Source organism: Pseudophryne corroboree, chromosome 10, assembly GCF_028390025.1.
Source record: "Pseudophryne corroboree isolate aPseCor3 chromosome 10, aPseCor3.hap2, whole genome shotgun sequence".
NCBI classification, from domain to species: Eukaryota; Metazoa; Chordata; class Amphibia; order Anura; family Myobatrachidae; genus Pseudophryne; species Pseudophryne corroboree.
The window spans coordinates 61,474,818-61,496,538 of NC_086453.1; the positions used below are offsets into that span (position 1 = coordinate 61,474,818).

Genomic DNA, 21,721 nt, shown 5'->3' on the forward strand with positions numbered 1-21,721 from the left:
GTAGCTACAGCCGTGGACTACCGTACTGCGTCTGCTAATATAGAGATGATAAAGATGATAGAGATGAAAAAAAAAATATAACACTACTGCAGGTAAATATTTATATAATATAATGAATGACGGACCTGCTGGACACTGTCAGCAGAATGCGTTAATAGAATTAAAAAAAAAAACACCACAGGAGTGTTTAACTTTTTCAGGCAGACAATATACTGGTGGTCACTGGTCAGTCACACTGGCAGCAAAAGTGTGCACTGTACTCCTGCTATAACTGCACCCCAGTCTCCCCCACAATTCAGCTGTGTGAGCAGTGAGCACTCAGCACAGTCAGATATACATAGATGATATTATCATGCAGCACACTGAGGCTGAGCACAGATATGGTATGTGACTGTGTATCGTTTTTTTTCAGGCAGAGAACGGATTACATTAAATAATAAATAAAACTGGTGGTGGTCACTAGTAACTATCAGCAAAACTCTGCACTCTGAGTACTCCTAATGCTCCCCAAAATTACTAAGTTAGTAGTAAATCAACTCAAGTGTCTCTATCTATTCTAACGGAGAGGACGCCAGCCACGTCTTCTCCCTATCAATCTCAATGCACGTGTGAAAATGGCGGCGACGCGCGGCTCCTTATATAGAATCCGAGTCTCGCGATAGAATACGAGCCTCGCAAGAATCCGACAGCGGGATGATGACGTTCGGGCGCGCTCGGGTTAACCGAGCAAGGCGGGAAGATCCGAGTCTGCCTCGGACCCGTGTAAAAAGGCTGAAGTTCGGGCGGGTTCAGATTCCGAGGAACCGAACCCGCTCATCTCTAGTTAGTATAGCTAAGATCCCCCACACCCCTAGTACAAAGTAGCTATTCAACCCCCCCTCCACACACAGTGGTAGCCTCTAATTCCCTTGCAGCATACACAGCAGCTGGGTCTTGTCCTCCCTCCCAGATGACATCGGCAGCTCTGTCTCCCTCCCCACAAGACAGTGGCAGCCGTAAGTCCCTCCCCATTAAACATGAGCACCCGGCAACCCCCCCCCCCCCCCATTCTTCATAGCAGTAGCAGCAGAAAGTGAACACCACCCACCCATAGGGCATCAGCCTTCCTCCTCATGGTGCAGAGCCTCTTCCTCCTTTCTCCTCAGCGTGTGTTGTACTGTGGAGGCAGGCAGATATCCTAGGTAGCCCGGCTGGAAGGGAAATGGAGACATCAGCGCTGTAGCAGGTGGGGCATGCGCTCTGGAGATCATCTTCACTGTGAACCTGATCTCCAGGAACGTTGCTGGAACAGCTCGTTTTCGCTTCAGCTGTCCTAACAGACTATAGGGTCTATTCATGAAGCAGTGAAAAGTGTGGAGAAGTGAGCCAGTGGAGAAGTTGCCCTTGGCAACCAATCTATAAATAATGAAAGCAGAGCGCTTGATAGTATGTGTCCTAAATGTAACTGAGTGAATGTAATTTTAAATTGTATCTGTTTGTATTGTAAATATGAAAGTGCAATACCTGAAAAGAAAAAAGGGCGGTTAATTAATGTTTACAGCCCTTTCGTGTAATTGCTGCGGTCTCCAGATAATAAAAAGAAGGGGTTCCGTTCTTGCCATCCAGGAGGGGATGATCTTATTCAGAGAGTTCAAATAGCCTCACTTTCCCTATACTACCAACCTTGTTCACATTGTTAAGGTGATGTTGGTATTCCTCCGGCTGGTTCCCCCGCTCCGACTTGCTGCTTTCTCTGGCCGCTTCTCCTTTGCGCCATGCAGCGCTTCGTGACTAGTTACAATCCCGGTCTGTGAGGTGGCTTGAGTAAACTCTGCAGCGTGCTGCAAGTGCAGATTAAGATAAATACAGGTATTTGGAGTCCGTGAGCAGCGCTTCCAACGCGTTTCAGGCTACAAGCCCATGATTAAGGGCTTGTAGCCTGAAACGCGTTGGAAGCGCTGCTCACGGACTCCCCCCCCTGCAGTGCACATGGTTTTGCCCAATTGCTAACAAACTTGCTGCTGCAATCAACTCAGAATTACCCCCTCTGCGTGGAGACCCGCAAAACATGCACTGTGTGGGGTCCTGAGGACCGAGTTTGAGAACCTGTGCCTTAGACTGCCAGCAGAAAAAATAGAGGAATAGAAAACAAACCAATAGTGCAGGTCAAATATTCAATCATATAAACACATTTAAAAACACCAAAATCGATACATACAGTAAAAATAACATGCATGCCAATAAACACTATTCTGTGTGTTAAAGTGCATGAAAGTGCACAGTAGCTCAAACTACCAGACTGCAGCTGGAAATAGCAATATGAGCAGTCACAACTGGGCATTAAATTCATCTCACTGCTGTCAGATGGAAAATAGACTCAGCAACTGCTCTCCCACGATCACACCTGGCACTTTCTGGAGAGCGCCAGTAAGAAACGGGATCCGGTCTCTAGGTCGACCACACTTAGGTCGACAATATCTAGGTCAACCACTATTGGTCGACAGTAATTAGGTAGACAGGGTCTCTAGGTCGACATGTTCTAGGTCGACAGGGCAAAAGGTCAACATGAGGTTTTCACAATTTTCTTCTTTTTTTGAACTTTTTCATACTTAACGATCCACGTGGACTACAATTAGGAAAATGATTGGGAATAGTAACCTGTGCCGAGCGCAGCGGTAGCGGAGCGAGGCACCTTGCCCGAAGCATGGCGAGGGAAGCGAGCTGTGCGAGGGTACACTGTGCACTAATTGGGCTCAGACCACGCCCATATTGTCCTAGTATTGTTCTGGCTGCTGCTCGCACTAGGATTACCAGTGAAAATGCAAGTGCTCGCCAAGGTCAGGTACAGCACCTTCTGTTACTTCTTATCATACATCACCTTCTAGCTGTAAGTATAAGTCCGTCACCCCCGGAGCAGGCACATCCAGGAATCAGGAACACTGTGGCTGAAGATGAACCAATTGGGCCTTTACCTAATCCTAAACAGAGTGTAACACTGTCAGTCTTATATTGGCTTATAATTTTATTGGCATCAGTACCACGTGACGCTGATGAGGATGATGAGCAAATTGAGGAGGATGTCGGGCATAAGACTGAACCTAATCCATATTCCCAAATCCATAGTTTTTGATTTTGTAGAGGGCCAAATACACCAAGCACTACATCCACAAGTGTGGCATTCCCTAGGCTGATTGTTAAACTATACAAATGCTCAAGGGTGTAGCTACCATAGGTGCAGGCAGTGCAGTTGCTATGGGGCCCAGAGCTGAGAGAGGCCCATCTTCCTTGTCAAAGTTATATACATTTTTCACCATTGGGAATAACATAGGGGACCTTACAAAATTTTGCCATGGTGTCCACTGTCTACATCTAGTTATGCCCCTGGACCTGCTCAAAGTAATGTGGTATAAAATTAACAGGAGGGTATTATAATGTTACATAATATGAGCTGGGGCACTGTAATGTGGCACAGTATGAAATGGAGGCACTATAGTGTGGCATAATGTGAACCAGGGCCGGACTGGGACTAAAAATAGGCCCTGGCATTTTTGAAGCACACAGGCCCACCTCTGTGACTCCTCCCCTTACTATCCCTGACTCCTCCCACTTATTAGTCTATGTTCTTACAAATATAATTAATATTCTAACAACATACAAGCGTATATCATTCTCTATTAAAATATACACAACCAGTGGTTGAAGTGGAAATTTTTAAGTGGAGGTATGGAATTGTGAGGTTTGTAATTAAGCGCGCTCGCGCTCCGGAAAAGGGGGCATGGCCACTCAAAGGGGGCATGGTCACTCAAAAGGGGGCGTGGCCTTCAGTGTAGTTTACCACACCATACACCCCTTATACGCATTATGCACCACAATAGTAGGACCCCTTATACTATCTAGTACTGCTGCCCCTTTCACATTATACCACACAGTATGAGCCAAAATTCAAATTACAGCACCCGGTATGAGCCGAAATTTACATTATATGCCCCCGATAGTGCAGTGCCAGGTATACAAATGCCCCCACAGTGCCAGGTATACAAATGCCCCCACAGTGCCAGGTATACAAATGCCCCCACAGTGCCAGATCCACAAATGCCCCCACAGTGCCAGGTATACAAATGCCCCCACAGTGCCAGGTATACAAATGCCCCCACAGTGCCAGGTAAACAAATGCCCCCACAGTGCAAGGTATACAAATGCCCCCACAGTGCCAGGTATACAGATGCCCCCACAGTGCCAGGTATACAAATGCCCCCACAGTGCCAGGTATACAAATGCCCCCACAGTGCCAGATCCACAAATGCCCCCACAGTGCCAGATCCACAAATGCCCCCACAGTGCCAGGTATACAAATGCCCCCACAGTGCAAGGTATACAAATGCCCCCACAGTGCCAGGTATACAGATGCCCCCACAGTGCCATTTATACAGATGCCCCCCAGCGCCAGGTAAACAATTGCCCCCACAGTGCCAGGTATACAAATGCCCCACAGTGCCAACCAATTGCCCCCACAGTGCCAGGTATACAAATGCCCCACAGTGCCAACCAATTGCCCCCACAGTGCCAGGTATACAATTGCCCCCACAGCAGCCAGTGCTGCAGCTGCTTACCGCTACTGCACTGCTGCTGCTGCTGCTGCTGGTCCTCCGGGGGAGAGAGGGCTGTGAGGGACGGGGGTGAGTGCGCCGGGGGTGAGCTGTGTCTGGCGCGGCGGCGTATAGCGTTCAAACCAGCCGCCGGTTCGTGAGCCAATCAGAGCTCGCGGACCGGCGGCTTCTGATTGGCTGATTGGCTCACGAACCGGCGGCTGCTTTGAAGTCCGCTATATGCGCCGCGCAAGACACAGCTGCGCTGGCGGGCGCCCGGCGTTCTCACCCCCGGCGCACTCACCCCCGTCCCTCACAGCCCTCTCACCCCCGGCGCACTCACCCCGTCCCTCACAGCCCGGCGGGCGCTCTCCAATCCTGATAGCTGAGACACGCTGCCGCCGGACTGAGCGGCAGCGCGTCTCAGTGACCGCTGGACCGGCCCACGTGGCCATCGGCCCTTCTGGCATTTGCCAGAAGTGCCAGATGGCCAGTCCGGCCCTGATGTGAACTAAGGGCACTGCATATCCTAATGTGCATTAGGTACTGTGTTGTGTAACGTATACTGGTGGCCCCACACTGTGGGGTATAATGTGAACTAGGGCACTACTATGATTAATAAATTAAACTAAAGGCATAACATTAATTAAAACACTACTATGGTTCAGAAAAAGAAATAGGGCATAAAAGTAACAACTGCTGCCGAGAGATGTCTCTCTAGAAGCAGGGGCCCCACAAAATGTTGCTATGGGGCCCACAAAGTTCTGGCTGCGTTCCTGGTCCTGCTCAGTCTACAACATTGGTTCTCAAATTCGGTCCTCAGGACCCCACACAGCTCACGTTTTCCAGCTCACCCAAAAGGTGCACAGGAGTAGTCATTACTCACTGACACATATTAAATGATCCACAGGTGGAGCTAATTATTTCACTTGTAATTCTGTGAGGGGGATACGGTCATTAGGTCGACCACACTTAGGTTGACAGTTATTAGGTCGACCACTATTGGTCGACATGCATTAGGTTGACATGTTCACTAGGTCGACATGGTCACTAGGTCAACATGGAAAAAGGTTGACATGCGTTTTTCATTTTTTGAACTTTTTCATACTTTACGATCCACGTGGACCACGATTGGGAATAGTAACCTGTGCCGACTGCAGCGGAGCGAGGCACCTTTGCTCTACACAGTGCACTTATTGGGGTTCCCCATCGCTTTACGAAGAAAACCACACCCAAAAAAGTAAAAAAACACATGTCGGCCTTTTCCGATGTCGACCTTGTTCATGTCGACCTAATGACCACGTCAACCTACTGCATGTCGACCAATACTGGTCGACCTAATGACTGTCGACCTAAGTGTGGTCAACCTAATGACCCATACCCCTGTGAGGAGACCTGGAAAACAAGAACTGTGTAGGGTCCTGAGGACCAAGTTTGAGAACCTATGGTCTACAACATAAGAAAGTGTATTATGGGCTAGGAAAATGATATCTTCTTGTGTTTTTATTATTTGTATTAACAGCTAGTTACCATCCCGTCAAATTGACGGAACAACATAACAGCAATGTCAGTGCCGGCGGCTGTGTGTGCCCGAATGGAGCAACGCTTAAATTGCTCCGTTGGGCACCATCTAGTGGCCGCTGGTGTGCAAAACACTTGAATTCCCTCCATAGAGGTGAGGAGCAGCATTAGACTTTTATTATATAGAATTTTTGTTATTATTATTATTAGTAGTAGCAGTAGTAGTAGTAGTAGTAGTAGTAGTAGTAATAGTAGTAGTAATAGTAGTAGTAGTAGTAGTAGTGATAGTAGTAGTAGTAGTAGTAGTAATAGTAGTAATAGTAGTAGTAGTAGTAATAGTAGTAGTAGTAGTAGTAGTAGTAATAGTAGTAGTAGTAATAGTAGTAGTAATAGTAGTAGTAGTAATAGTAGTAGTAGTAGTAGTAGTAGTAGTAATAGTAGTAGTAGTAGTAGTAGTAGTAGTAGTAGTAGTAGTAGTAGTAGTAGTAATAGTAGTAGTAATAGTAGTAGTAGGATTATATGGTGGCCTTTGCTTGTCTATGATTGTATTCAACTGCCACTCTGCTTCACTTGCATCCAACGCTATTCTCTACAGTTATTAAGAAACACTGGAGGTCATTCCGACCTGATCGCACGCTAGGATTTTTCGCTGCACTGCGATCAGGTCAGAACTGCGCATGCGTATGCACCGCAATGCGCAGGCGCGTCATACGGGTACAAAGCGTATTGTTGCTGAGCAATGGATTTAACGAAGAATCCATTCGCACAGCTGATCGCAAGTAGATTGACAGGAAGAAGGCGTTTGTGGGTGGCAACTGACCGTTTTCTGGGAGTGGTTGGAAAAACGCAGGCGTGTCCAAGCGTTTGCAGGGCGGGTGTCTGACGTCAATTCCGGGCAAGAACAGGCTGAAGTGATCGCAGCGGCTGAGTAAGTTCTGAGCAACTCAGAAACTGCACAAACTTTTTTGTAACGCTCGGCTGCACATGCGATCGCACACTTGCAAAGCGAAAATACACTCCCCCGTAGGCGGCGACTATCTGTTCGCAGCGCTGCAAAAAATAGCTAGCGAGCGAACAACTCAGAATGACCCCCACTGTGCTTTGATCTGTAACTTCTATTAAACTTGCATCCCATCTGCTGCTGGTATGAAACTCTGTTTCATTTTCTTCCATAGCCAGGGTCGGACTAGCCCACAGGGGTACCAGGGAAACCACCGGTAGGCCCCACTGCCTGAGGGCCCACTCCTTCCTCTAAGGATCAGGTTCCAGACTGTGCACTTGTATTATACATGGTAGATATGTTGCATTACACTGCACTAAACTATTGTGTATTTCAAGCCTCTGTGGAGGCTGGCCACACCCCCACACCCCTAAGTATGGGCCCCTATAACTGCATCCCCCCGGTGGGCCCTTCATGCCTCAGTCCGACACTGTCCATAGCCATCATATTATACTATGCAGTGATTCCCAAACTTTTTTGAATTAAGGACATCATTCTGAGTTGATCGCACGGTAGCTGTTTTTAGCTGCCGTGCGATCAGATAGATGCCGCCTATGGGGGAGTGTTTTTTTGCATAGCAAGACTGCGATCACTTGTGCAGCCGAGCTGTGCAAAAATATTTTGTGCAGTTTAGGAGTAGGTCTGGACTTACTTACCCACTGCGATCACTTCAGCCTGTATGGTCCCGGAATTGACATCAGACATCCACCCTCCAAACGCCTCGACACGCCTGCGTTGGACTCACCACCCCCTGAAAACGGTCAGTTGATGCCCGGATCTGCCTTCTGCCTGTCAATCTTCTTGCGTTCGCCGCTGCAAAGTCTTTCTTCGTAGTTCTTGCCGTTGCCCAGCGAGTAACGACGCGCCTGCGCATTGTGGCTGCAGCCCATGCGCAGTTCCGACCCGACCGCACGGCTGAGAAAAAGTGCAGCATGCGATCGGGTCGGAATGACCCCCTAAGGCGCCCTAGAGCAGTGTTTCTCAACCTCGGTCCTCAAGTACCCCCAACAGTTCATGTTTTCTAGGTCACCTAGCAGTTGAACAGGTGTATTCATTACTCACTGACACATTATAAAAGACCCACAGGTGGAGCAAATTATTTCACGTGCAATCTTCTGAGGAGACCTGGAAAACATGAACTGTTGGGGGTACTTGAGGACCGAGGTTGAGAACCACTGCCCTAGAGTATCAAAACTTAGTTGTTGTTTTTTAGACAATCATAAATTAAATTAATTGTGTTTATATGTCATCCATAGGTTCCATTGCGTGGTGAGGGACAGGATTTGCTTATGTTTTATGATTGGCAGCCACTAGCACTGGTTTGCTTATTACACTGACCATAATTTTAATTGGTCCTGGATAGTGATGAGCGGGTTCGGATCCTCGGAATCCGAACCCGCCCGAACTTCACCTTTTTTTGCACGGGTCCGAGCAACTCGGATCCTACCGCCTTGCTCGGTTAACCCGAGCGTGCCCGAACGTCATCATCCCGCGGTCGGATTCTCGCGAGATTCGGATTCTATATAAAGCCGCGCGTCGCCGCCATTTTTCACTCGTGCATTGGAGATGATCGTGAGAGGACGTGGCTGGCGTCCTTCTCAGATTCTATGTTCAGTGGGCTGCAAATTGTGCTGCAAATATCTGAGCTCAGTGTGCTGCAAGTGCAAATATCTACGTTCTCTGCCTGAAAAACGCTCCATATCTGACTGTGCTCAGTGTGCTGCAAATATCTGCGCTCAGTGTGCTAATTGCTTTATTGTGGGGACTGGGGACCAGCAGTATTATATAGTAGGAGGACAGTGCAGAGTTTTGCTGACCAGTGACCACCAGTATTATACGTTCTCTGCCTGAAAAACGCTCCATATCTGTGCTCAGTGTGCTGCAAATATCTGTGCTCACACTGCTTTCTTGTGGGGACTGGGGACCAGCAGTATTATATAGGAGGAGTACAGTGCAGAGTTTTGCTGACCAGTGACCACCAGTATACGTTGTCTGCCTGAAAAACACTCCATATCTGTGCTCAGTGTGCTGCAGATATCTGTGCTCACACTGCTTTATTGTGGGGACTGGGGACCACCAGTATTATATAGGAGGAGTACAGTGCAGAGTTTTGCTGACCAGTGACCAGTAGAGATGAGCGGGTTCGGTTTCTTTGAATCCGAACCCGCACGAACTTCACTTTTTTTTTCACGGGTCCGAGCGACTCGGATCTTCCCGCCTTGCTCGGTTAACCCGAGCGCGCCCGAACGTCATCATGACGCTGTCGGATTCTCGCGAGACTCGGATTCTATATAAGGAGCCGCGCGTCGCCGCCATTTTCACACGTGCATTGAGATTGATAGGGAGAGGACGTGGCTGGCGTCCTCTCCATTTAGATTAGATTTAGAAGAGAGAGAGAGAGAGATTGCTGTGATACTGTAGATTAGAAGAGAGTGCAGAGTGCAGACAGAGTTTAGTGACTGACGACCACAGTGACCAGTGACCACCAGAGACAGTGCAGTTGTTTGTTTTATTTAATATATCCGTTCTCTGCCTGAAAAAAACGATACACAGTCACACAGTGACTCAGTCTGTGTGCACTGCTCAGCCCAGTGTGCTGCACATCAATGTATTGTATATAAAGCTTATAATTGTGGGGGAGACTGGGGAGCACTGCAGGTTGTTATAGCAGGAGCCAGGAGTACATGATAAATAATATTATATTAAAATTAAACAGTGCACACTTTTGCTGCAGGAGTGCCACTGCCAGTGTGACTAGTGGTGACCAGTGCCTGACCACCAGTATATTAGTAGTATTGTATACTATCTCTTTATCAACCAGTCTATATTAGCAGCAGACACAGTACAGTGCGGTAGTTCACGGCTGTGGCTACCTCTGTGTCGGCACTCGGCAGGCAGTCCGTCCATCCATAATTGTATTATATACCACCTAACCGTGGTTTTTTTTTTCTTTCTTTATACCGTCGTCATAGTCATACTAGTTGTTACGAGTATACTACTATCTCTTTATCAACCAGTGTACAGTGCGGTAGTTCACGGCTGTGGCTACCTCTGTGTCGGAACTCGGCAGGCAGTCCGTCCATCCATAATTGTATTATAATATATACCACCTAACCGTGGTTTTTTTTTCGTTCTTTATACCGTCGTCATACTAGTTGTTACGAGTATACTACTATCTCTTTATCAACCAGTGTACAGTGCGGTAGTTCACGGCTGTGGCTACCTCTGTGTCGGAACTCGGCAGGCAGTCCGTCCATCCATAATTGTATTATAATATATACCACCTAACCGTGGTTTTTTTTCCGTTCTTTATACCGTCGTCATACTAGTTGTTACGAGTATACTACTATCTCTTTATCAACCAGTGTACAGTGCGGTAGTTCACGGCTGTGGCTACCTCTGTGTCGGCACTCGGCAGGCAGTCCGTCCAACCATAATTGTATTATATACCACCTAACCGTGGTTTTTTTTTCATTCTTTATACCGTCGTCATACTAGTTGTTACGAGTATACTACTATCTCTTTATCAACCAGTGTACAGTGCGGTAGTTCACGGCTGTGGCTACCTCTGTGTCGGCACTCGGCAGGCAGTCCGTCCAACCATAATTGTATTATATACCACCTAACCGTGGTTTTTTTTTCATTCTTTATACCGTCGTCATACTAGTTGTTACGAGTATACTACTATCTCTTTATCAACCAGTGTACAGTGCGGTAGTTCACGGCTGTGGCTACCTCTGTGTCGGCACTCGGCAGCCCGTCCATAATTGTATATACCAGTGACCTAACCGTGGTTTTTTTTTCTTTCTTTATACATACATACTAGTTACGAGTATACTATCTCTTTATCAACCAGTCTATATATTAGCAGCAGACACAGTACAGTGCGGTAGTTCACGGCTGTGGCTACCTCTGTGTCGGCACTCGGCAGCCCGTCCATAATTGTATATACCAGTGACCTAACCGTGGTTTTTTTTTCTTTCTTTATACATACATACTAGTTACGAGTATACTATCTCTTTATCAACCAGTCTATATATTAGCAGCAGACACAGTACAGTGCGGTAGTTCACGGCTGTGGCTACCTCTGTGTCGGCACTCCGCAGCCCGTCCATAATTGTATATACCAGTGACCTAACCGTGGTTTTTTTTTCTTTCTTTATACATACATACTAGTTACGAGTATACTATCTCTTTATCAACCAGTCTATATATTAGCAGCAGACACAGTACAGTGCGGTAGTTCACGGCTGTGGCTACCTCTGTGTCGGCACTCGGCAGCCCGTCCATAATTGTATATACCAGTGACCTAACCGTGGTTTTTTTTTCTTTCTTTATACATACATACTAGTTACGAGTATACTATCTCTTTATCAACCAGTCTATATATTAGCAGCAGACACAGTACAGTGCGGTAGTTCACGGCTGTGGCTACCTCTGTGTCGGCACTCGGCAGCCCGTCCATAATTGTATATACCAGTGACCTAACCGTGGTTTTTTTTTCTTTCTTTATACATACATACTAGTTACGAGTATACTATCTCTTTATCAACCAGTCTATATATTAGCAGCAGACACAGTACAGTGCGGTAGTTCACGGCTGTGGCTACCTCTGTGTCGGCACTCGGCAGCCCGTCCATAATTGTATATACCAGTGACCTAACCGTGGTTTTTTTTTCTTTCTTTATACATACATACTAGTTACGAGTATACTATCTCTTTATCAACCAGTCTATATATTAGCAGCAGACACAGTACAGTGCGGTAGTTCACGGCTGTGGCTACCTCTGTGTCGGCACTCGACAGCCCGTCCATAATTGTATATACCACCTAACCGTGGTTTTTTTTTCTTTCTTTATACATACATACTAGTTACGAGTATACTATCTCTTTATCAACCAGTCTATATATTAGCAGCAGACACAGTACAGTGCGGTAGTTCACGGCTGTGGCTACCTCTGTGTCGGCACTCGGCAGCCCGTCCATAATTGTATATACCAGTGACCTAACCGTGGTTTTTTTTTCTTTCTTTATACATACATACTAGTTACGAGTATACTATCTCTTTATCAACCAGTCTATATATTAGCAGCAGACACAGTACAGTGCGGTAGTTCACGGCTGTGGCTACCTCTGTGTCGGCACTCGGCAGCCCGTCCATAATTGTATACTAGTATCCAATCCATCCATCTGCATTGTTTACCTGAGGTGCCTTTTAGTTGTGCCTATTAAAATATGGAGAACAAAATTGTTGAGGTTCCAAAATTAGGGAAAGATCAAGATCCACTTCCACCTCGTGCTGAAGCTGCTGCCACTAGTCATGGCCGAGACGATGAAATGCCAGCAACGTCGTCTGCCAAGGCCGATGCCCAATGGCATAGTACAGAGCATGTCAAAACCAAAACACCAAATATCAGTAAAAAAAGGACTCCAAAACCTAAAATAAAATTGTCGTCGGAGAAGCGTAAACTTGCCAATATGCCATTTACCACACGGAGTGGCAAGGAACGGCTGAGGCCCTGGCCTATGTTCATGGCTAGTGGTTCAGCTTCACATGAGGATGGAAGCACTCAGCCTCTCGCTAGAAAACTGAAAAGACTCAAGCTGGCAAAAGCACCGCAAAGAACTGTGCGTTCTTTGAAATCCCAAATCCACAAGGAGAGTCCAATTGTGTCGGTTGCGATGCCTGACCTTCCCAACACTGGACGTGAAGAGCATGCGCCTTCCACCATTTGCACGCCCCCTGCAAGTGCTGGAAGGAGCACCCGCAGTCCAGTTCCTGATAGTCAGATTGAAGATGTCAGTGTTGAAGTACACCAGGATGAGGAGGATATGGGTGTTGCTGGCGCTGGGGAGGAAATTGACCAGGAGGATTCTGATGGTGAGGTGGTTTGTTTAAGTCAGGCACCCGGGGAGACACCTGTTGTCCGTGGGAGGAATATGGCCGTTGACATGCCAGGTGAAAATACCAAAAAAATCAGCTCTTCGGTGTGGAGGTATTTCACCAGAAATGCGGACAACAGGTGTCAAGCCGTGTGTTCCCTTTGTCAAGCTGTAATAAGTAGGGGTAAGGACGTTAACCACCTCGGAACATCCTCCCTTATACGTCACCTGCAGCGCATTCATAATAAGTCAGTGACAAGTTCAAAAACTTTGGGTGACAGCGGAAGCAGTCCACTGACCAGTAAATCCCTTCCTCTTGTAACCAAGCTCACGCAAACCACCCCACCAACTCCCTCAGTGTCAATTTCCTCCTTCCCCAGGAATGCCAATAGTCCTGCAGGCCATGTCACTGGCAAGTCTGACGAGTCCTCTCCTGCCTGGGATTCCTCCGATGCATCCTTGCGTGTAACGCCTACTGCTGCTGGCGCTGCTGTTGTTGCCGCTGGGAGTCGATGGTCATCCCAGAGGGGAAGTCGTAAGCCCACTTGTACTACTTCCAGTAAGCAATTGACTGTTCAACAGTCCTTTGCGAGGAAGATGAAATATCACAGCAGTCATCCTACTGCAAAGCGGATAACTGAGTCCTTGACAACTATGTTGGTGTTAGACGTGCGTCCGGTATCCGCCGTTAGTTCACAGGGAACTAGACAATTTATTGAGGCAGTGTGCCCCCGTTACCAAATACCATCTAGGTTCCACTTCTCTAGGCAGGCGATACCGAGAATGTACACGGACGTCAGAAAAAGACTCACCAGTGTCCTAAAAAATGCAGTTGTACCCAATGTCCACTTAACCACGGACATGTGGACAAGTGGAGCAGGGCAGGGTCAGGACTATATGACTGTGACAGCCCACTGGGTAGATGTATGGACTCCCGCCGCAAGAACAGCAGCGGCGGCACCAGTAGCAGCATCTCGCAAACGCCAACTCTTTCCTAGGCAGGCTACGCTTTGTATCACCGCTTTCCAGAATACGCACACAGCTGAAAACCTCTTACGGCAACTGAGGAAGATCATCGCGGAATGGCTTACCCCAATTGGACTCTCCTGTGGATTTGTGGCATCGGACAACGCCAGCAATATTGTGTGTGCATTAAATATGGGCAAATTCCAGCACGTCCCATGTTTTGCACATACCTTGAATTTGGTGGTGCAGAATTTTTTTAAAAACGACAGGGGCGTGCAAGAGATGCTGTCGGTGGCCAGAAAAATTGCGGGACACTTTCGGCGTACAGGCACCACGTACAGAAGACTGGAGCACCACCAAAAACTACTGAACCTGCCCTGCCATCATCTGAAGCAAGAAGTGGTAACGAGGTGGAATTCAACCCTCTATATGCTTCAGAGGTTGGAGGAGCAGCAAAAGGCCATTCAAGCCTATACAATTGAGCACGATATAGGAGATGGAATGCACCTGTCTCAAGTGCAGTGGAGAATGATTTCAACGTTGTGCAAGGTTCTGATGCCCTTTGAACTTGCCACACGTGAAGTCAGTTCAGACACTGCCAGCCTGAGTCAGGTCATTCCCCTCATCAGGCTTTTGCAGAAGAAGCTGGAGGCATTGAAGAAGGAGCTAAAAGGGAGCGATTCCGCTAGGCATGTGGGACTTGTGGATGCAGCCCTTAATTCGCTTAACAAGGATTCACGGGTGGTCAATCTGTTGAAATCAGAGCACTACATTTTGGCCACCGTGCTCGATCCTAGATTTAAAGCCTACCTTGGATCTCTCTTTCCGGCAGACACAGGTCTGCTGGGATTGAAAGACCTGCTGGTGACAAAATTGTCAAGTCAAGCGGAACGCGACCTGTCAACATCTCCTCCTTCACATTCTCCCGCAACTGGGGGTGCGAGGAAAAGGCTCAGAATTCCGAGCCCACCCGCTGGCGGTGATGCAGGGCAGTCTGGAGCGACTGCTGATGCTGACATCTGGTCCGGACTGAAGGACCTGACAACGATTACGGACATGTCGTCTACTGTCACTGCATATGATTCTCTCAACATTGATAGAATGGTGGAGGATTATATGAGTGACCGCATCCAAGTAGGCACGTCACACAGTCCGTACTTATACTGGCAGGAAAAAGAGGCAATTTGGAGGCCCTTGCACAAACTGGCTTTATTCTACCTAAGTTGCCCTCCCACAAGTGTGTACTCCGAAAGAGTGTTTAGTGCCGCCGCTCACCTTGTCAGCAATCGGCGTACGAGGTTACATCCAGAAAATGTGGAGAAGATGATGTTCATTACAATGAATTATAATCAATTCCTCCGCGGAGACATTGACCAGCAGCAATTGCCTCCACAAAGTACACAGGGAGCTGAGATGGTGGATTCCAGTGGGGACGAATTGATAATCTGTGAGGAGGGGGATGTACACGGTGATATATCGGAGGGTGAAGATGAGGTGGACATCTTGCCTCTGTAGAGCCAGTTTGTGCAAGGAGAGATTAATTGCTTCTTTTTTGGGGGGGGTCCAAACCAACCCGTCATATCAGTCACAGTCGTGTGGCAGACCCTGTCACTGAAATGATGGGTTGGTTAAAGTGTGCATGTCCTGTTTTGTTTATACAACATAAGGGTGGGTGGGAGGGCCCAAGGATAATTCCATCTTGCACCTCTTTTTTCTTTTCTTTTTCTTTGCATCATGTGCTGATTGGGGAGGGTTTTTTGGAAGGGACATCCTGCGTGACACTGCAGTGCCACTCCTAAATGGGCCCGGTGTTTGTGTCGGCCACTAGGGTCGCTAATCTTACTCACACAGTCAGCTACCTCATTGCGCCTCTTTTTTTCTTTGCGTCATGTGCTGTTTGGGGAGGGTTTTTTGGAAGGGACATCCTGCGTGACACTGCAGTGCCACTCCTAGATGGGCCCGGTGTTTGTGTCGGCCACTAGGGTCGCTAATCTTACTCACACAGCTACCTCATTGCGCCTCTTTTTTTCTTTGCGTCATGTGCTGTTTGGGGAGGGTTTTTTGGAAGGGACATCCTGCGTGACACTGCAGTGCCACTCCTAGATGGGCCCGGTGTTTGTGTCGGCCACTAGGGTCGCTAATCTTACTCACACAGTCAGCTACCTCATTGCGCCTCTTTTTTTCTTTGCGTCATGTGCTGTTTGGGGAGGGTTTTTTGGAAGGGCCATCCTGCGTGACACTGCAGTGCCACTCCTAGATGGGCCCGGTGTTTGTGTCGGCCACTAGGGTCGCTAATCTTACTCACACAGTCAGCTACCTCATTGCGCCTCTTTTTTTCTTTGCGTCATGTGCTGTTTGGGGAGGGTTTTTTGGAAGGGCCATCCTGCGTGACACTGCAGTGCCACTCCTAGATGGGCCCGGTGTTTGTGTCGGCCACTAGGGTCGCTAATCTTACTCACACAGCTACCTCATTGCGCCTCTTTTTTTCTTTGCGTCATGTGCTGTTTGGGGAGGGTTTTTTGGAAGGGACATCCTGCGTGACACTGCAGTGCCACTCCTAGATGGGCCCGGTGTTTGTGTCGGCCACTAGGGTCGCTTATCTTACTCACACAGCGACCTCGGTGCAAATTTTAGGACTAAAAATAATATTGTGAGGTGTGAGGTATTCAGAATAGACTGAAAATGAGTGTAAATTATGGTTTTTGAGGTTAATAATACTTTGGGATCAAAATGACCCCCAAATTCTATGATTTAAGCTGTTTTTTAGTGTTTTTGGAAAAAAACACCCGAATCCAAAACACACCCGAATCCGACAAAAATAATTCGGTGAGGTTTTGCCAAAACGCGTTCGAACCCAAAACACGGCCGCGGAACCGAACCCAAAACCAAAACACAAAACCCGAAAAATTTCAGGCGCTCATCTCTAGTGACCAGTGACCACCAGTATTATACGTTCTCTGCCTGAAAAACGCTCCATATCTGTGCTGCATTGTAGTATATATAGTAGGAGTACAGTGCATAATTTTGCTGACCACCAGTATATAATATATAGCAGTACGGTACAGTAGGCCATGCTCTACCTACCTCTGTGTCGTCAATTATACTATCCATCCATACCTGTGGTGCATTTAAGTTTTGCACAGTATGGAGAACAGTGCATAATTTTGCTGACCACCAGTATATAATATATAGCAGTACGGTACAGTAGGCCACTGCTCTACCTACCTCTGTGTCGTCAAGTATACTATCCATCCATACCTGTGGTGCATTTCAATTGTGCGCAGTATATATAGTAGTAGGCCATTGCTATTGATATATTACTGGCATATAATTCCACACATTAAAAAATGGAGAACAAAAATGTGGAGGGTAAAATAGGGAAAGATCAACATCCACTTCCACCTCGTGCTAAAGCTGCTGCCACTAGTCATGGCCGAGACGATGAAATACCATCAATGTCGTCTGCCAAGGCCGATGCCCAATGTCATAGTAGAGAGCATGTAAAATCCAAAAAACAAAAGTTCAGTAAAATGACCCAACAATCAAAATTAAAAGCGTCTGAGGAGAAGCGTAAACTTGCCAATATGCCATTTAAGACATGAAGTGCCATCCTGTCTGACACTGCAGTGCCACTCCTAGATGGGCCAGGTGTTTGTGTCGGCCACTTGGGTCGCTTAGCTTAGTCACACAGCTACCTCATTGCGCCTCTTTATTTCTTTGCGTCATGTGCTGTTTGGGGACTATTTTTTTGAAGTGCCATCCTGTCTGACACTGCAGTGCCACTCCTTGATGGGCCAGGTGTTTGTGTCGGCCACTTGGGTCGCTTAGCTTAGTCATCCAGCGACCTTGGTGCAAATTTTAGGACTAAAAATAATATTGTGAGGTGTGAGGTGTTCAGAATAGACTGGAAATGAGTGGAAATTATGGTTATTGAGGTTAATAATACTATGGGATCAAAATGACCCCCAAATTCTATGATTTAAGCTGTTTTTGAGGGGTTTTTGTAAAAAAACACCCGAATCCAAAACACACCCGAATCCGACAAAAAAAATTCGGGGAGGTTTTGCCAAAACACGTCCGAATCCAAAACACGGCCGCTGAACTGAATCCAAAACCAAAACACAAAACCCGAAAAAATTCCGGTGCACATCACTAGTCCTGGATCACCAATCCAAGGCACCCCTGCAAGTGCCCTGAGGCACCCCAGGGTGCCACGGCACCCTGTTTGAGAATCGCTGGACGATTATATTAAGAATTGATGGCTTTTCTTTGCATGGCTCATTATGAAATTGTTATTCTACTATCTGCGGCTGCTTTTTCCAACTGGTCAATGTGTCCCCAATGCCATGTTCTTGTGCTATTGCTAGTAAGAAATGATGGGCTTAGCCCACCTGTATCTTTTATGAACTGCTCCCCTACCTGCCATTGACTTATATCAGCCTGCCATATAGCTGTATCCTTTAATATTGTTTTTTTAGGTCATTAAAAGATAAAATGTCAGTTAATGTAACTTATATAAAAACCAAAGCATGATAATGTTTTTGGAAATAAAAATGCTGGGTCATTATGTCATGTTAAGTCTGATTGGCCGCTGATAACTGCTTGCTTAACCATGTTGTGCTGCAGGAATGTCAAAATTAAAAAGTGTAGACAGGTTTTAGAATTGGGAGGGAAAACGTCCTCACTCAATTCTAAATTGCATTGTTGAAATTAAGCTGCGCAGTATCTACAAGCAAAAGCAGCAGTATTTTATCTGCATGCAAACACAAAATTCATTAGATTTCTACCACTTGCATTGCAACATGGTTTATGCAGGAACAAAATGGCTCCTCTGTTTGTTTTGGTCCCAACTGTGAATCAGCCCATAGTCTGTTCAACTTTTCAACCTTGTCCCTGCTTGTAGATGTACCCAAGGACCACCCAGGTGTTACCTTGTTACCTATTGACAATGATTACTTGGAAGTCCTACCATCACAACCTTCAGACCTGAAAATGTTGAGTGTTCCACCAAGACCACCAGACCGTCCAATTACACCTTTATTGGGTAATTTCAACCTACTCTTCCTAATATTCTTCTGTTGTTTTCCGTCTATCTATCTATCTTATACAGAGCCATAGAAACTTGATTGCACTTTCACCGTACATTTTGGCATGCTCAATAGTAGTCACCCTTACTGTAGCTACGGCTTTCTCACCAGCTTTTGTCACGCATGCCTCCCTGCTCATCAGCTTTCTCAACCATGACCCCCTTATTACCAGCTTTTCTCAAATAATGTCCTCTTTTCAAACTTGCCCCTGTGGTCCATGGAAGGATAACCGGTGACAGTGTCATGGGCACTAAGGCTCATTGATGCGCATGGGGAACAAAGGCCAGCCCCATCTGGCCCAATCCCACACAAAAGCTACTGTTGCACAAATTGCTGAAAAAGTTAATTTGGGCTATGAGAAAGGTTTCAGAAAACTCAGTGCATTGTAGCTTGCTGCATATGGCTCTGCGTAGCAGCAGACGGGTCAGAGTGCCCATGCCGACCCCTGTCTACTGCTGAAAGCGCCTACAGTGTTCAGAACTGGACCATGGAGCAATGGAAAAAGGTGGCCAGTCTGATTAATTACGTTTTCTTTACATCATATGGATGGCTTGGTGCGCCATTTATCTGGGGAAGATATGGAACCAGGATGCACTATGGGAAGAAAGGCAAGCCGGAGGAGGCAGTGTGATGCTCTGGGCAATGTCCTGCTAGAATACCTTGGGTCCTGCCATTCATGTGGATGTTACTTTGACATGTTCCACCTACCTAAACATTCTTACAGACCAAGTAAAGGAAAACTACCAAGGTAGAAATTGGCGCTGACAGGTGCTGTAAATCTTCAAGCTGCTGAATATAAAGGGCTAGTTACTTATACCCCAAGGATAAAACAATAGAATAGAAAGGATTCAGCGCTAAACTATTTCAAATAGAAACATTCAAAGTTTAATATACCAATAAAACATTCATTCGTAAATGTATATCATACATAAAATTTACTGTTGCAACAGATAAAATTGAATACACCGGATTTGAGGTAGGGCAAAGGGTAACACTGCTAATTTTGCTGAATTATTTCTTGAAATGCTGGGAATAATATTTGAAAAAAATCCTGATTCCTAGGGAGATCTTAGTACCAAAGTTACCAGTTCCACTTGAATGAGTCCTCCAATAGGTTAGCATTCCTGTAAAAATGGAGATCCTCTTACTGGTTGGATTTTCCCATGCTGGTACTGTGCTGTATAAGATGGACAAAAGCAAGGTTCTGCCAATGCTCTCCAGGAAATTGTCCCAAATGGACCATAGTTCCCAATTCGTGGATTACAGGCTGATCTCAGAGATTCAAGGTCCCAGTCTTGTCACCAATGCGTTTCACTGCTACAGCAGCTTTTTCAAGCTGCTAAGATCTCCCTAGGAATCAGGCTTTTTTTCAAATATTATTCTCAGCATTTCAAGAAGTAATTCAGCAAAATTAGCAGTGTTGCCCTTTGCCCTACCTCAAATCTGGTGTATTCAATTTTATCTGTCGCAACAGTAAATTTTATGTATGATATACATTTATGAATGACTGTTTTATTGGTATATTAAACTTCGAATGTTTCTATTTGAAATAGTTTAGCTCTGAATCCTTTCTATTCTATTCTTACAGACCAAGTACACCCCTTCATGGCAACAGTATTCCCATGGCAGTCGCCTCCTACAGGAGGATAAAGCGCCATGCCACACTGCCAAAATTGTTCAGCAATGGTTTGAAGAACATGACAAAGAGTTTTGGGGGTTGACTTGGCCTTCAAATTCCCCATATCTCAATCAGATCGAGCATCTGTAGAATGTGCTGGAAAAACAACCTGAGCCATGGAGGACCCACCTCAGAACTTAGAATCTGCTGCTAACGTCTTGGTGCTAGATACCACAGGACACCTTCAGAGGTCTTGTAGAGTCTATGCCTTGACGGGTCAGAGCTGTTTTGGTGGCATGAGGGGGACCTGCACAATATTGGACAGGTGGTTTTAGTATTAGGACTGATGGGTGCATATTTATCTCTCTCATATCTATCTATCTATCTTGTTTTCATCTTCCAGTTTGTTTTCATAAGGTATTTCATAGTGGTTTTATTATTAATGCTTTACTCTATTATGTGTAGCCCCTTCTGCGGATCGGTTGCCAGCCAACTGCAATATCCTGCTTCTGAACATAGGAAAGATGGTGGACAGCTATGGTAAGAGATGCCAGAAAACACTGGCAACCAGATGCATTGTGTCAGACAAGAAAGAAAATATTATTGCATGTATATTTAGAATTTGGTATAATTGAATAATTAGGGTTTACGTATATTTTTATGTTATGATTTTTCTATCACTTCCTTTGGGGTTGGGTATGAAGTCCTGGCAGTTGGGATCCTGACAGTTAGAATACCGACAGCGGGATCCCGATGGACCACAGTAAGTTTTACCATACCCATACCCTTAATTCTATCCCTAACCCACCCCTCCGGCAGCCTAACCCTAACCTCCCCGTCCCGCAGCCTAACCCTAACCCTCCCACCCCACAGCCTAACCCTAACCCTCCCACAGCCTAACCCTAACCCTCCCCCTCCCATAACCTAACCCTAACTTCCACCACCCCCTGCAGCCTAACCTTACCCTCCCCGTCCCATAGCATAACTTACCCCCCACAGCTTAACCCTAACTTCCACCATCCCCTGCAGTGTAACCCTAACCTTCCCTCTAGTGTTGACTGCCGGGATCCTGACCGCATCC

General features: G+C 46.5%; 1 protein-coding gene across 2 annotated transcripts in view; it reads left to right on the forward strand.

The window, feature by feature from the left end:
• LOC134966004 (circularly permutated Ras protein 1-like) overlaps nucleotides 1–21,721 on the forward strand; it is a 231,235-nt gene that overhangs the window by 158,305 nt on the left and 51,209 nt on the right. For both annotated transcript variants that reach the window (XM_063942453.1, XM_063942454.1), the window contains 2 exons: nucleotides 18,839–18,979; nucleotides 21,106–21,180. In XM_063942453.1, the coding sequence (XP_063798523.1) occupies nucleotides 18,839–18,979; nucleotides 21,106–21,180 (216 nt within the window). The remainder of the gene's footprint in view (nucleotides 1–18,838; nucleotides 18,980–21,105; nucleotides 21,181–21,721) is intronic.